The sequence below is a fragment of the Trichomycterus rosablanca genome, chromosome 27 (genome assembly GCF_030014385.1).
Source record: "Trichomycterus rosablanca isolate fTriRos1 chromosome 27, fTriRos1.hap1, whole genome shotgun sequence".
Taxonomy (NCBI): Eukaryota; Metazoa; Chordata; class Actinopteri; order Siluriformes; family Trichomycteridae; genus Trichomycterus; species Trichomycterus rosablanca.
In genome coordinates this window covers 5,873,569-5,890,454 of record NC_086014.1, presented here as the reverse complement: position 1 = coordinate 5,890,454, position 16,886 = coordinate 5,873,569, and the positions used below count along the sequence as shown (strand labels likewise).

Here is a 16,886-nt window from a genome sequence, read left to right as displayed (position 1 = left end):
GTTCCACAATTACTGACTGTAGTCCATATGTTTCTCTACATACCTTTTTAGCCTGCTTTCACCCTGTTCTTCAATAGTCAGGACTCTCCCAGGACCACTACAGAGTAGGTATTATTTGGGTGTTGGGTCATGTAGGGTCATTCTCAGCATTGCAGTGACACTGACATGGTGGTGGTGTGTTAGTGTCCACTCACTGTCCACTCTATTAGACACTCCTACCTAGTCGGTCCGCCTTGTAGATGTAAAGTCAGAGACGATCGCTCATCTATTGCTGCTGTTTGAGTCGGTCATCTGTTAGATCTTCATCAGTGGTCACAGGATGCTGCCCACGGGGCGCTGTTGGCTGGATATTTTTGATTGGTGGACAATTCTCAGTCCAGCAGTGACAGTGAGGTGTGTCTTATCCACTCATACCAGCACAACACACACAAACACACCACCACCACCACGTCAGTGTCAGTGCAGTGCTAAGACTGACCCACTCTGTAGTGGTCCTGTGGGGGTCCTGAACATTGACGAACAGTAATCAGTCAGTAATATGGTAAGTGGAGGTGATAAAATGGACAATGAGTGTAGAAACAAGGAGGTGGTTTTAATGTTATGGCTGATCGGTGTATATCTCCATCCGCCTATGTCATATATCTCCAATTGTTGCCTATTTTTTTACAGTTAATCCTGGACACAATTTTACCCAAAGAAAGTGAGATGGCCCAATGTTACATGACTAAATGTGTTTAATGAGGATCAAGGGGACCTTATTATTCGTGAGGGTTTGGCCAGTCTTCTATCCTTCTCAGTGAGATGAGTTAAGGTGAAGCCAAAATCAAAGCTAATGAAATACTGCATCCCACTTTAGTTCCTTTCCACCCAGTCAGCCTTGCCTTCTACTTACACAAGACACAAACTAAGGGAAATCAAGTGCACTTCGTGTCCTCATGCGTTCAGCCTTCGCTCTGTTAACGGTCTTCTAAAGTATGACACGGTATGTAAGTCCAATAACATCCCTCGGAACAGTGTCGTCACTCTATATTGCGTGGCTCTTTGGCTGTGTCCCATTTCCCACAGTCAGCCCAAGCATCTACCTACAGAGGCTGCCTGAAATGGAGGAATGGAGCATAAATAGAGGGCACTATCTGCTCCCCTGGCCTCCTCCTCGTTCACTCAGCGAAGAGTCTGTGGATTCGAAAGGTTAGCGCTAGAGTTTAGATGAAGTACTCCTTCTGGCTGTCTCTTAACTCTGGCTGAGGATTGTGTGCCTTCTCCTTGGGCTGATGGGAATGTTCTCGCCGACAGCGAAATAAGAAACGCATTATTGCCGCCACTGCACAAAGAACGATGAGGAGTAGTGCTGCTATCAACCCTGCAAAAAAGAGAAGAGGTGAAAGTCACTGTGGCAACAACAATAAAAATACTGAGGCTCCAAACACTGTTATCTGTATTGAACTAGACAGTGTGTGACAGTGTTGGTAAGAGTTTTGTGTTTACAGTTATTAAAGTACAACCCCAAATCAGAAAAAGCAACACATTCCAAAAAAACTTGGGACGGGGGCAATTTAGGGCTAGTATTAAGGTGAAAAAACTAAATAATGATGTGATTGTAATCATGGTTTGGTACAAAAGCAGCATCCAGGAAAGGCCTTAAAGCAAGACTTAAATGAATTTGCATATTTCTCCCTCTACTGTGCATAATATCATTAAACGATTCAATGAATCAGGAGGAATTTTAGTGTGTAAAGGCCAAGGGCGCAAGCTTAACCTGAACGCCCGTGATCTTCCATCCCTCAGACGGCACTGCATCAAGAACCGCCACTCAACAATAGCTGATATGACCACACAGGCGAGGGATTACTTCGGCAAACCTTTATCAAGCACTACAATACAGAGTTACATGCACAAATGCCACTTAAAACTTTACTGTGCAAAATAGAAGCCTTGTGTTAACCATGACCAGAAGCAGCGTCAACTTCTCTGGGCTCTGAGGGATCTAGGATGGACCATCACACAGTGGAAACATGTATTGTGGTCAGATAAATCAGCATTCCAGGACACTGTGTGCTCAAAAAGGACCATCCAGACTGTTATCAGGAACAAGTCCAAAAGCCAGGGTGTGTCATGGTATGGGGGTGTGTCAGTGCCCTCGGTAAAGGTCATTTACACTCTGTGATGCAGCATTAATGCAGAAAGTATATTGAGATCTTAGAGCAACATGTGCCGCCTTCAAGACGTCATCTTTTCCCGGGACGACCACATGCCGAACACATTACAAAGGCACGGCTGAGGAAGAAGAGGGTACGGGTACTGGAGTGGCCTGCCTGCAGTCCTGACCTGTCCCCAATAGAGAACGTGTGGAGACTAAATAAAAGCTGAAACACTAAATCGTTTGGTATCCTCGGTGCCGAAACATCTTTTAAGTGTGGTGAAGTGGTAAATGCTTTAATGTCCCAACTTTTTGTGTATGTGTTGATTTTTTAAAAATAAGTCTAATATAAAAACACAAATCAGGTGTGAAGTTGGCATTTACCCCCGATCACTGCTGATTCACTCGGCTCCGAGTTCTTCAGCTGCTCCTTACCTCGGTTCTCTCCATCCATGTGCTCTAAAATGGTCGGAGAAAGAACAGCAAGTCACAATCACAAGCAAAAATGCAATAAATAAATAGATAAAACAAGCAAATAAAAATGAGACACCATTGAAAGCCTCATATTGAATGTGGCTGCAATCAGCAGAACATTGAGAGCTTTTGCAAAAGAACACAACCTGGCACTCACAGTTAACTAAAATGCACAGTTAAGAAGTCTGTTAGCTATTTAAATGCACTCATAATGGTTTGCTTACCCAGTGTTTACTGCTCATTATAAGCCATTTGAGTTTTAAGGACTGTGTGGGTGTGAATGTGAATAATGAGCACCTACAAATGAGTTTACGCATCATGAATATGATATAGCAGCTGTAAAAATGCATAAAATACAATAAATATGAACAAATAGACTAGAAAAAGAGGAACTTGTGAGTAATTAGATCTGTGCATGTAAACACAGCATTGCCCATGTTTCTACAATTACTGACTGTAGTCCATCTGTTTCTCTGCATGCTTTGTTAGCCTCCTTTCATGCTCTTCTTCAATGGTCAGGACCCCCACAGGACCACTACAGAGCAGGTATTGATTGGACTGCAGTAACACTGACATGATGGTGGTGTGTTAGTGTGTGTTGTGCTGGTATGAGTGGATCAGATACAGCAGCGCTGATGGAGTTTTTAAACACCTCACTGTCCCTGCTGGACTGAGAATAGTCCACCAACCAAAAATATCCAGCCAACAGCGCCCCATGGGCAGCGTATTGTGACCACCGATGAAGGTCTAGAAGATGACCGACTCAAACAGCAGCAACAGATGAGCGATTGCTCTGACTCCTACTAGGTAGGAGTGTCTAATAGAGTGGACAGTGAGTGGACACGGTGTTTAAAAACTCCAGCAGTGCTGCTGTGTCTGGTCCACTCATGCCAGCACAACACACACTAACACACCACCACCATGTCAGTGTCACTGCAGTGCTGAGAATGATCCACCACCTAAATAATACCTGCTCTGTGGGGGTCCTGGGGGGGTCCTGAACATTAAAGAACAGGGTTAAAACAGGCTAAAAAGGTATGTAGAGAAACAGATGGACTACAGTCAGTAATTCTAGAACTACAAAGTGCTTCTATATGGTAAGTAAAGCTGATAAAATGGACAGAGTGTAGAAACAAGGAGGTGGTTTTAATGTTATGGTAAAGTTAGGGTAAAAAAAATGAAATGGTAACACACCCTTTTTGCTTAGCTTTTTTACCTCGTACCTGACAGTGAGTGTGATCGATCAGCCAGTTCTCCACAGTTCGACTCCACCAGATTTCCGAGCACGCTGACCAACGAGCTTCCTCGATTCAGTATGGCTGCTTTTAAAGGGGCGAGGTGATTAAACTGGACTGATGAGAGGCAGCCAACGAATCCTCTTGATCCTGCCTGAAGCACTTCGTCATCCACGCCGGCTTGACCTCCTGATGAATGGAGACACATGGTGGTCATTTCATCTTTATACGCTGTTTCAAACCACACCAACATCCTAGAACATGGTTACCACAGAAACTATTTTCCCTAATAGGAAATACAACACACACTAAAACTGACCAAGACAATAATATTGGCTTTTGATCAATAAATGACCCACCAACACATTTATCCAAAAGACCTTAAGATCAATAAATCATCCATCCATCCATCCATCCATCCATCCATCCATCCTCCCATCCATCCATCCATCCATCTATCCTCCCTTCCATCCATCCATCCATCCATCTATCCTCCCATCCATCCATCCATCCATCTATCCTCCCATCCATCCATCTATCTATCCTCCCTTCCATCCATCCATCCATCCTCCCTTCCATCCATCCATCCATCCATCCATCTATCCATCCATCTATCCATCCATCCATCTATCCATCCATCCATCCATCTATCTATCCTCCCTTCCATCCATCCATCCATCTATCCATCCATCCATCCATCTATCCTCCCTTCCATCCATCCATCCATCCATCCATCTATCTATCCTCCCTTCCATCCATCCATCCATCCATCCATCCATCCATCTATCCTCCCTTCCATCCATCCATCCATCCATCTATCTATCCTCCCTTCCATCCATCCATCCATCCATCCATCCATCCATCCATCCATCCATCCATCCATCCATCCATCCATCCATCCATCTATCTATCTATCTATCTATCCTCCCTTCCATCCATCCATCCATCCATCCATCCATGAATGACCTGGGGTGGGGATTCGGGATGCAACTCTGGATTCTGAAAGAATGCATATATCCAGCACACAGTAGCTTCTCCTGACACAAGATAATGACTAAGCTCCTTCTAGCCTGCTCCTATGGACACATACTGTTTGGTCTAGGAAGGTACCAGGATGTTTTGCTACCTAAGGGGCAGTTATTGGTGTTCCCCAGTGGTAAATGCATTTACATTAATCCTTCACAATCTAATTACTACTTTCTGATACTGTAAGTATACTGGACACATCAATAAGATCATTCAAAACCCTATATGACAAGTATTTCTATTTGACTGACAGTTCACCAATAGTGGTCCTGAATGCTGCAGTGCCCTCAGTCCCTTGTCGTCTTCTCTCGGGCTGCCTGCCAAATCCATAAGCATAATTTATGCAGCGTCCAAGAGGTGCCAATACAGTGAAAAGACAAGGCGGGGACTTTCCATCATCATTTACAGACAAATTCATTCAGCTCAGCAACTTTCGTGGAGATTGCTTTCATTTTTTTCATCAACATGAGTGGGACCTTGAGCTGAAACTTGCTATAGGCCAAGTATGTGAGACTTGAGCTGAGTGCACAAGCCAGGGTGTTTTTGAGCCATGTTACACAGCATTTGAAGACCCCGCCCACATATTCCGGTCATCCCTCCCTGCAGGCACTGCAAATTATGCCCGCTAGATGGAACCCAGCCGACCGGTGGCAACTCTGGATTCAGACGCTTTCATCACATGATCATCAGATGATAAAATTATTTCTCTTAAAGCTTACAAATATCAAGAGCATCCATCCATCCATCCATCCATCCATGAATGACCTGGGGTGGGGACTGGGGATGCAACTCTAGATTCTGACTTCTGACTCTTTCATCACATGATCATCAGATGATAAAATTCTTCCCTTAAAGCTTCTTTGAGCGTCCAAAAATCAATCAATCCATCCATCCATCCATCCATCCATCCATGAATGACCTGGGGTGGGGACTGCGGATGCACTCTGGATTCTGACTCTTTCATCACATGATCATCAGATGATAATATTCTTCCCCTTAAAGCTTCCAAATATGAAGTGCATCCATCCATCCATCCATCCCTTCATGAATGACCTGGGGTGGAGACTGGGGATGCACCTCTGGATTCTGACTCTTTATATTTTCCATAACGTTTTGTTACCTAGGGGGCAGTTATTGGTGTTACAGTGCCCCAATGGCACCCGATGTTTTTGGTTGAGCGCGTAGCCACTGATTCTGAAGGGTGCAAACATAGATCTGGCCTGAAAAACCACTTGGAAAATCAGGTTGCTAATCAGTCAGTAGTAGACAAGGGTGTACTAGTCATTACTGTGTATCAAACAGGACAGCTGTAGCCTAGTGGTTAGGATACTGGACTAGTAATCAAAAGAGTGCCACTGTTGGACCCTTGAGCATTGGGCCCCTTTCCTCCTGCGGGTGTTGATCTTCTACCATGGGTGGACGACCTGCTTATAAGTTTATAGTTCCCTCGCATACGCAGTGAGCTTATTTCCTGTAAAACTGCTATATGATATGATAAGAGCATCTCAGGGAGAAATTTAATTATAAACTCAATTACATCCAACTGCTGCTTTCACTTCAGCTCTCCCTCCACAACAGCTGGAATGGAGTGGAAATCACTCTGACCTAACAGAACGTACATGATTTCATTCCCTAAGAATAGATATTATACAGAGCAGAATGAAAGTAAGATTTCAGTGTGAAGACAGTATAACAAATCGTGTTGTAAATTAGCTACCTGTGACTTTACCCAATGTGAGAGACCTGATCATGTTCAGCTCCCTGTCTGTGGAGAGTCTGTACTTCTCATTCACATCCTTATTAACCTAAAAACAGAAAAATAAGACAAAAATCATGAAAATGATTAAAGCTGATGTGTTAGAAGCAGGAAAAATGGGCAAGCTAGATGACTGGGTCAGAGCATCTCCAAAACTGCAGCTCTTATGGGGTGTTCCAAGTCTGCAGTGGTCAGTATGTATCAAAAATGGTCCAAGGAAAAAACAGTGACAAACCGGTGACAGGGTCATGGGCAGCCAAGGCTCATTGATGCACGTGTGGTCCGATCCAACAGACGACCTACTGTAGCTCAGATTGCTGAAGAAGTTAATGCTCGTTCTGATAGAAAGGTGGGGGCTGCATAGCTGCAGACCAGTCAGGGTGCCCATGCTGACCCCCAACAACGGGCATGTGAGCATTGGAACTGGACCACAGAGCAATGGAAGAAGGTGGCCTGGTCTGATGAATCACATTTTCTTTTACATCACGTGGATGTAACGCCGGGTGCGTGTGCATCGCTTACCTGGGGAACACATCGCACCAGGATGCATTATGGGATGCTTTGGGCAATGTTCTGCTGGGAAACCTTGGGTCCTGCCATCCATGTGGCTGTTACTTTGACACGTAGCACCTATCTAAGCACTGTTGCAGACCATGTACACCCTGTCATGGAAGGCTGTGGCCTCTTTCAGGAGGATGATGCGCCCTGCCACAAAGCTAAAATGCTTCAGGAATGGTTTGAGGAGCACAAGAATGAGTCTGAGGTCTTGACTTGGCCTCCAAATTCCCCAGATCTCAATCCAATCGAGGATCTGTGGGATGTGCTGGACAAACAAGTCTGCTAACACATTGGCCTCAATGGCTCAGGGCTGTTTTGGCAGCAAAAGGGGGACCAACACAATATTAGGCAGGTGGTCATAATGTTAAATGAGCAAAGAGTCTGGAGTGTTACCTGGACGTACATGTCCCTGCCCTCTCTGTGTAGCTGTATTCGGTGAAGATTGCCGTTAGCTAGGCTGTGCTGGGTGGCAAGAAAAACATCCGGCTCCTTTTCCCGGTTTAGTTTATACCAAATCTGCAAACTTCCTACAACACAAGCAAATAATCTCTAATTAACCGGGTGCAAAAGTGTTTCCTACTGCTTAATGACGGATCCGCTGCGGATCCTGATTATTTCCGCTCTCACGCGCTCCACTTCCTTTCCTCTGACTGCTGTAGACTAGCTGCCCTTCGCTAATTAGCACATCAACACACAAACATACACACACTAAACAAAAACGGCTAGAATTTGATCACAGACTCTACAACACCAAACCGTGACTCCTCTGTGGTCTTATCAACAGTGTAATTACCCAGGAAAGTGTCTGACACCATACAGCTATGGTAAAATACATAGACGATAAAGTATATTCAATTCCCTGGTCATTGGATTGGCCGTCGTGGTCTTGTGGAATGGCCGCCCAGATCACCCGACTTCAGCGCCTTCCGCTCTGTGTTCAGCACCAGGGACGACACACTGAACACGTCGAATAGCTGTGCATCACGGGGAACGTTCCCGGTTGTTGTTGCAAATTTCTGTGTTGATAACTTCTAAACCACAAGAGATATTGCAAATCCGATTGCGGCCATCGATTTCTGAGAAGATTCTGGTCTGGTTTGATATGCTACATGACCACCTTCCCATTGGAAAAACTCTCCCTTGATCCAATATGGCGGCTTTCAAGATGGCGGCCATAGCCTAAATGATAGATAAATGATACCATTACTTGCTGGGGTATTCAGATATGTCATTTTCCCTTTCGTTTCTGAAATAAAAGAGTGTCCTGGGACTTTTGACTCTGTATGATGCTAATGCTATTGAACAGCTACAACTACAAGAAAACTTAAGCTAACAAGCTTGTTAATATAGCAAAAGCACAGTCAGCTAGTTATATAAAGCACAAAACAATCAATAATATCAATACGTAACAGCAATTAAAATAAAAATGATTAGTAAGCATAATGTAAATGAGAATATCGTGTATTTACGTGACTAATTTTAATGAGCAGGTTTGCGTGTTTACCGTTTCGGGCGAGGATTATGGCCATGTACTGCTGCTGGTAGGTCGTGACGGTCATCAGCATGGCTGGAGATTTCGTAGTGAGGAAACGGAAGGCCACGTTCTCTCGAGATCTGCTGTTTTGAGCGTAGATGGCCGACGATTGGCGGCTTGTGTTGCGCATCACGGAAAACGGCTCCTGGAAACTGTAGGTCACTGATGTACCACTCTCGAAAGATACCGACACCTCTAGGAATGAAAAAAGGGCAAAGAAATGGTGAATTTTCATAATATTTAAAATGAATTAGTGTACTAATAGCGGCACATTTACATAACACCCAATGGGCTATTGTTACTACAGCGCTTTATAGAGAGGGGCACCAATGGAGGGGCAAATTAAACACCTACACATGGTACTCAACTTCATCACTTGTTAAATGAGACATGTAGTCACTGCTGTACATCATTTATTACTTCTTATGCCAAGTTCACACTACACAACTGGATCTCTTGTAATCGGGAGTCGTTTAAGTCGTGGTGGATTTCACACTACATGATTGATCGGCGTAAGGGGGTCACACACTACATGATCTACCAACAGGAGGAATCTCAGACGAGTCTGTCTGGTCTCCCAAACTACATTTTGTCATGAAAACACACTCGAGAAGTGACGAGGGGTTTAGTGATACCATGTCCATGTGCGCTGATGTGCAGCTTAAAAGCAATGAGGAAAATAAATGAATCTGAGTGGATTTGGCAACACGACCACCAGGGATTGTCTGTGCTCTAGTGACTCGCTCACTCACTTTCTTAACCACGTCGCCAATTAGGGTCGGGGGAGCCTATCTCAGTTTTTCAATGGGGTCAAGGCACACAGTAACACCCTGGACGAGGCGCCGGTCCATCGCAGGGCACACACACATACACACACACACACACCCATTCACCTATAGGGCAATTCAGTGTCTCCAATTAACCTGACTGCATGTTTTTGGACTGTGGGAGGAAACCCACGCAGACACGGGGAGAACACGCAAACTCCGCACAGAAAGGACCCGGCCCAAGCCGCCTGGGGATCGAACCCGGGACCTTCTTGCTGTCAGGCGATAGTGCTACCCACCGAGCCACCGTAGGTATTATGGTTTGATCACAAATACTGTAAAGCTTGTGTGTGTGCTGATGTATTCTGATAGAAACTATATTACGCCCTTGTCCTATGTTTTTACACTCCTCCTCCGGGTTTCCCCTCACCCAGTATCCTGCGTTCTCGTTGGCTGTGGTTCGACATAGCACTCGCAACCTGCTTTCACACTACAGGATCTTGAGTCGCCGACTGGTCCAGATATTTAACATGCTAGATATTTTTCTTCAGTCAGCGAGCTCTAGGGTGGCCAGATTCATACTAACAAAAAGGAGGACATTACACCCCAAAAAGCCGGACATTACACCCAAAAGACGGACCTCATATTAGAAACAGGGGGACATGATACTGCAACACACAGAATGAATCCAGAACCCATATAACAGAGTTTTTGACCAATTTAAGCAAGAATTCTATAACAAATTATTGTTTTACTCACTAAACGTTGTGTCTACTTTTCATATTTAAGTCTGTTCCTCGCTGCCTCCAAAAGTTAACTTTTTGGCATTTTCACAGCGTTCCTGAGCATGAGAGTGAGTGATTGACTCAGGTAGCGGTGTTTACAGAACAGAGCGGGCGGGCGAAATTCAACCACCCAATCACAGACTAGCATTTAGAGGGCGGACCTTCTGCGATTGGCCAGTGGTAGCACTGTAAGCAGTGAAAGGAGGCTGTTAAACCAATGAAATCCAAAGCATTTGTTCTGACATGTACCTGAGCCAATGACAGATAATATTAATCAAAAATGAAACCGGTTTACTCCAAAAGGAATGGAGTTCACGTTGCGTGAATGGAGGACTGGCAGCTGAAAAGCCGGACTGTCCGGCCTAAAACCGGACGTCTGGCCACCCTAGCGAACGCCGAGTCGCCTCTGAGCCGGCACCTCTAGCGGCGAGCTGTTGGCGAGCGAAAATCCGAGCAAAAATCGTGTAGTTTGAACTAAGCATTAGCAAACAAGTTTAAAGCCAAGAAATCAGTTCAACAACAGTATTTTAGGCATCAAATCTTCTCTAATAATGTATAGAAAGTGAGGAGGAGGCAAATTCAATCTAAAAACACAGCCTGGCCTTTAAGAATTTAAACAACCTTCGTATGCAACGATCTGCCCCCTCACTTCACCGCTTCTCCTTCTTCCTCTCAGCAAGCTAATGAACTAGAACCAAAACAAAATGTGCCAGGTAAACCTTGAGCGACAGAAGTTTAAACAGATGCTAAATTATGCCAGGTACGAGCCTGCTCGTTTCGCATTCGCACATGGCCAAGTTTTTTACATTCATTACCTTCCATGGGATAAAAGTGCAGGTCTCTAGAGCCCAGTGAAAATATGACTAAGGAGGTGTGACTGTTAGAGAGGCCTGACATATTGACTGAAAAAAAATTGCACAAAATGCTTCGTTAATAAACGGACGGACTCAGGAAGAGTGAAGGTGCAACCTTGTGAAAGAAATCCTTGTGATCTGTGGCAGTTAATGGTCTCATTAGGTAAACGGAAATAAAAACGCCTGGTCATTTTCATCGTTTGACGAGGGCCGAACCGTGATGGCTAGACGACTGGGTCGGAGCGTCTCCAAAACCGCAGCTCTTGTGGAGTGTTCCCGGTCTGCAGTGGTCAGTATCTATCAAAAGTGGTCCAAGCAAGGAACGGTGGTAAACCGATGACAGGTTTATGGGCGGCCAAGGCTCATTGATGCACGTGGGAAGCGAGCTACTGTAGCTCAAATTGCTGAAGAAGTTAATGCCGGTTCTGATAGAAGTTTGTTGTGTATGGGGCTGCATAGCCGCAGACCAGTCAGGGTGCCCATGCTGACCCCTGTCCACCACCAAAAGTGCCAACAATGCCCCACCTCGCAATTTACAGAAGGGTCAGGGCTGTTTTGGCACAATATTAAGAATGTGGTCATAGTGCTATGACTGATCTGTGTATATTACCACTGTGAAAAAGTACAAGCCCCCAATTTACTGTAGTTTTAGCAGATTTTTGCTACCCCCCATGTATCTCAATTTTGTATTATTAACACTGACCGTAGCCGGACATGTTTATTTTGCAATATATACACAACAGGTGGTTTTAATGTCGTACCTTTCTGGCAGTTCGGCCCCCCGTATGCTGAATGTGTGCAATCACAGACGTAGCCACTGTTCTTCTCAATACACCGGCCTCGGTTGTAGCACAGTCGGTTATGACTGCTGCAGTATCCCGGACACCCGGCGCTGACTCCTGGGGTCATTTTGGCCCGTTCCTCAAGATCAAAGGTTATTCCATTAACGGTTAATGCCCTGATGCATCCCAAAAATCCCTTCTGTCTAGAGGCAGTCCCACCTAAAAGGAAAGAGGAGAGCACGGCAGCAGAACACATGAATCAGCCATGATTGTAGTTCTACAATTACTGACTGTACCGATCTGTTTCTGTTTCTACATACTTTAGTGGTCAAGACTCCCACAGGACCACCACAGAGCAGGTATTATTTAGGTGGTGGATCATTCTCAGCACTGCAGTGACACTGACATGGTGGTGGTGTGTTAGTGTGTGTTGTGCTGGAGTTTTTAAACACCGTGTCCACTCACTGTCCACTCTATTAGACACTCCTACCTAGTTGGTCTACCTTGTAGATGTAAAGTCAGAGACGATCGCTCATCTATTGCTGCTGTTTGAGTCGGTCATCGTGTAGACCGTCATCGGTGGTCACAGGACGCTGCCCACGGGGCGCTGTTGGCTGGATATTTTTGGTTGGTGGACTATTCTCAGTCCAGCAGTGACAGTGAGGTGTTTAAAAACTCCAGCAGCGCTGCTGTGTCACTGCAGGCCTGAGAATGATCCACCACCTGAATAATACCTGACCATTAAAGAACAGCATGAACAGGGGCTAACAAAGCATGCAGAGAAACAGATGGACTACAGTCAGTAATTGTACTGTAGAACTACAAAGTACTTCTACATGGTAAATGGAGCTGATAAAATAGACAGTGAGTGTAGAAACAAGGAGGTTATGACTGATCAGTGTATATGACGCATGAATTAATTAAATGAAGTGTAAACAATAGAAATTATTTAACAAGAGTAAAACAACATCCTGAAAGATGGGAACAGCATGACATAAATAATTGAACAGAACAATTCAATTCAACTTTTATCTTAATTTGCAGTCTGTTACACACATCTGGTATGAGCTGAAATGTAATTTTAGCAATGCCTAAAGTAGCTCATCAGCTGGCTCTAAAAAAACCTGTATAATATGATGCAGAACAATGATTCATCCAGATGTTACAATGATTCATCACCCTGCTCTCACTGTCTGGCATCTAAAGAGAAGATAGGTTGAAGAATAAGGACCTGAAACATCAGGACCACCCTCAAAAATGTATGTACAGTGTATCACAAAAGTGAGTACACCCCTCACATTTCTGCAGATATTTAAGTATATCTTTTCATGGGACAACACTGACAAAATGACACTTTGACACAATGAAAAGTAGTCTGTGTGCAGCTTATATAACAGTGTAAATTTATTCTTCCCTCAAAATAACTCAATATACAGCCATTAATGTCTAAACCACCGGCAACAAAAGTGAGTACACCCCTAAGAGACTACACCCCTAAATGTCCAAATTGAGCACTGCTTGTCATTTTCCCTCCAAAATGTCATGTGATTTGTTAGTGTTACTAGGTCTCAGGTGTGCATAGGGAGCAGGTGTGTTCAATTTAGTAGTACAGCTCTCACACTCTCTCATACTGGTCACTGAAAGTTCCAACATGGCACCTCATGGCAAAGAACTCTCTGAGGATCTTAAAAGACGAATTGTTGCGCTACATGAAGATGGCCAAGGCTACAAGAAGATTGCCAACACCCTGAAACTGAGCTGCAGCACAGTGGCCAAGATCATCCAGTGTTTTAAAAGAGCAGGGTCCACTCAGAACAGACCTCGCGTCGGTCGTCCAAAGAAGCTGAGTGCACGTTCTCAGCGTCACAGCCAACTGCTGTCTTTGAAAGATAGGCGCAGGAGTGCTGTCAGCATTGCTGCAGAGATTGAAAAGGTGGGGGGTCAGCCTGTCAGTGCTCAGACCATACGCCGCACACTACATCAAATTGGTCTGCATGGCTGTCACCCCAGAAGGAAGCCTCTTCTGAAGTCTCTACACAAAAAAGCCCGCAAACAGTTTGCTGAAGACATGTCAACAAAGGACATGGATTACTGGAACCATGTCCTATGGTCTGATGAGACCAAGATTAATTTATTTGGTTCAGATGGTCTCAAGCATGTGTGGCGGCAATCAGGTGAGGAGTACAAAGATAAGTGTGTCATGCCTACAGTCAAGCATGGTGGTGGGAATGCCATGGTCTGGGGCTGCATGAGTGCAGCAGGTGTTGGGGAGTTACATTTCATTGAGGGACACATGAACTCCAATATGTACTGTGAAATACTGAAGCAGAGCATGATCCCCTCCCTCCGGAAACTGGGTCGCAGGGCAGTGTTCCAGCATGATAATGACCCCAAACACACCTCTAAGACGACCACTGCTTTATTGAAGAGGCTGAGGGTAAAGGTGATGGAATGGCCAAGCATGTCTCCAGACCTAAACCCAATAGAACATCTTTGGGGCATCCTCAAGCGGAAGGTGGAGGAGCGCAAAGTCTCGAATATCCGCCAGCTCCGTGATGTCGTCATGGAGGAGTGGAAAAGCATTCCAGTGGCAACCTGTGAAGCTCTGGTAAACTCCATGCCCAGGAGAGTTAAGGCAGTTCTGGGAAATAATGGTGGCCACACAAAATATTGACACTTCAGGAACTTTCACTAAGGGGTGTACTCACTTTTGTTGCCGGTGGTTTAGACATTAATGGCTGTATATTGAGTTATTTTGAGGGAAGAATAAATTTACACTGTTATATAAGCTGCACACAGACTACTTTTCATTGTGTCAAAGTGTCATTTTGTCAGTGTTGTCCCATGAAAAGATATACTTAAATATCTGCAGAAATGTGAGGGGTGTACTCACTTTTGTGATACACTGTATGTATGTACACACTCATATGAACATACACACACACACTCATAAACAACACAGTCTTGTTCCCTGGACTCTGACAACTTCAACACATACAGCTACTTAGCGACTGCATTACTTGCATCCTTGCACAATTTCAATTTGCACAAATATTGCCTACCCACATACAGCTGTCCATTGAGCTTCAGGTGGGTGGGGCTGTCCGGTGGTGCTTCCAGGAAGCGTAGGGGCAGCTGGTCCACCTGCAGCGACGCCTCCTTCACATTCCTCTCAGCTCGGACATAATGCCACTGTCTATCATTGAGAGGGATGTGGGACTTGACAGTCAGAATCATCGATCCATTTCCCACATCAAACGAGAACGTCACCACCGATGGAGCTGAGGAGGAAGAGTAATAAGAACAGGTTTAATACATGAAAGCATATGGGAATTGGCAAATAACAAAAACGTGTCATGTGATGCTGGTCAGAACAAACATGAGGGAGCAGAAGGGATCCAATGATGTTCAAAATCATCTAACGAATGGAAATCTAATGATGATCTTCATGGACATGGCATTTAACACAACAGGAATTCACTGACACAAGACTGACCACAAATTAAAACGAATTGTCTAACACTGCTGCTTGGCCACAATGACTATGGGAGGTCAAACACTGTCCAGGACCAAAATTGTCCAAACAGGAATCAGTCAACAAATAGGAAATGTGTAAGGCTGACCAGAATGGTATTAACTTGAATAGATATACAGTAGTACCTTGTAACTCAAAATCTTTGAAACTCAACACCCTTCGTTAAGGAATTTGTACCCTTAAACTCAACAGCGGTGCAGTAAAGCGTCATCAAAGTGCGCATATGAGACGAATCTGCATTTGTGTGGAATAACAGTCAAATCCAGTCTGAAAGCATCCACATGTATCTGCGTTTATCTGGATTTTCCTCCTGTTTCACTTTTAAACTTGTGTTACAGCTCGAGGTTCTGAGAAATTGTAGCGCAAAAGCTAATGTGCCGCTTCTCGTGTGTGCACCTTTACTGAATGGAATACGGTATTCCAAGATCAAGCATCTCCATGATTAAGAAGCATAAGGAAACAATTAAGAAGTAAAGGTAAACTGTAGGTTTTATTTCAGTGTTTTTATATAATATTTGTGTTATTTTCAGTGTATAAGAGTCAAAAACCTCATTATTTTACAATAGCCTAAAATATATGCAGTTCTACAGAACCATGGAACGCATTAACAGGTTTCCCATACATCCTTATGGGAAAAATGCCCTAAAACTCAACGCCTTTTAAACTCAACACCACTCCCAGAACCAACTGATGTCAAGTCTAAAAGCTGCCATAATCTACCAATGTTTGCCACAACAGAAACTGTCTAATCAACCAGAATCATTAAACAAATGGACATTTTTAGAGGTCGTAGAGGTTGTTTTAAAAATATTAGCCAGACAATGCAAGTAAACCACAATGACTGGAAAACAATATACTAGAACCTTCCCAGCAATCATACACAGGTACAACGTACTGACCCAGAGTTTGTGGGTCACTGAAACATTTGTGGTAGACCTAAGCCATTTTATTACAATCATTCTCCCTTAAAAACTACCTACAAATCTAAAACCAGCAGATGCTTGAAGGCTGAAAGAATTTTGTTTGTGTGGGGTTCAGACTCTAAACCAAACCCGTGTCCCTGTCCATTTATAAATAACAGTTTCATGCTCGGGAAACAATAGTTCTGTCAGGAAGATGAAATACTGGAGTGCTGTATAGGATCAGAAATAGCAAAAGGTGCCAGATGCTCAGTGAGTTCAGGTCTTTCATTAAAACAGCTAATATGCTTGATTAGCTGTTAACTTTATTTTTAAATGGACTCACCACTTAGCTCCACCCTAATGAAGTCTCTGACTCCAAGATTCTCCAGGAATACTCCTGAGGGTGCTGTAGTTTTGAAGTAGAATGAGATATCCACACTAAGTTTGGACTGTAGAGTGGGGAAGTGTAGGTACGAAAACTCCTGGTAAAAGGACACGGCGTTCCACAGAAACCCTACAGGTAGAGAACACAACACATGGC

At 44.2% G+C, this 16,886-nt stretch overlaps 1 protein-coding gene across 3 annotated transcripts in view; it reads right to left on the bottom strand.

Annotated features, from left to right (window-relative positions):
* Nucleotides 1-535: 535 nt before the first annotated feature.
* Nucleotides 536-16,886, bottom strand: part of cntnap5b (contactin associated protein family member 5b) — a 56,884-nt gene continuing 40,533 nt past the window's right edge. For all 3 annotated transcript variants that reach the window (XM_062989277.1, XM_062989276.1, XM_062989275.1), the window contains 9 exons: nt 16,689-16,859; nt 14,971-15,189; nt 11,888-12,127; nt 8,691-8,915; nt 7,580-7,713; nt 6,590-6,677; nt 3,835-4,035; nt 2,522-2,596; nt 536-1,360 (listed from right to left, as the gene is read on the bottom strand). In XM_062989277.1, coding sequence (XP_062845347.1) covers nt 1,203-1,360; nt 2,522-2,596; nt 3,835-4,035; nt 6,590-6,677; nt 7,580-7,713; nt 8,691-8,915; nt 11,888-12,127; nt 14,971-15,189; nt 16,689-16,859 — 1,511 coding nt within the window. In that variant the 3' untranslated portion in view covers nt 536-1,202. The remainder of the gene's footprint in view (nt 1,361-2,521; nt 2,597-3,834; nt 4,036-6,589; nt 6,678-7,579; nt 7,714-8,690; nt 8,916-11,887; nt 12,128-14,970; nt 15,190-16,688; nt 16,860-16,886) is intronic.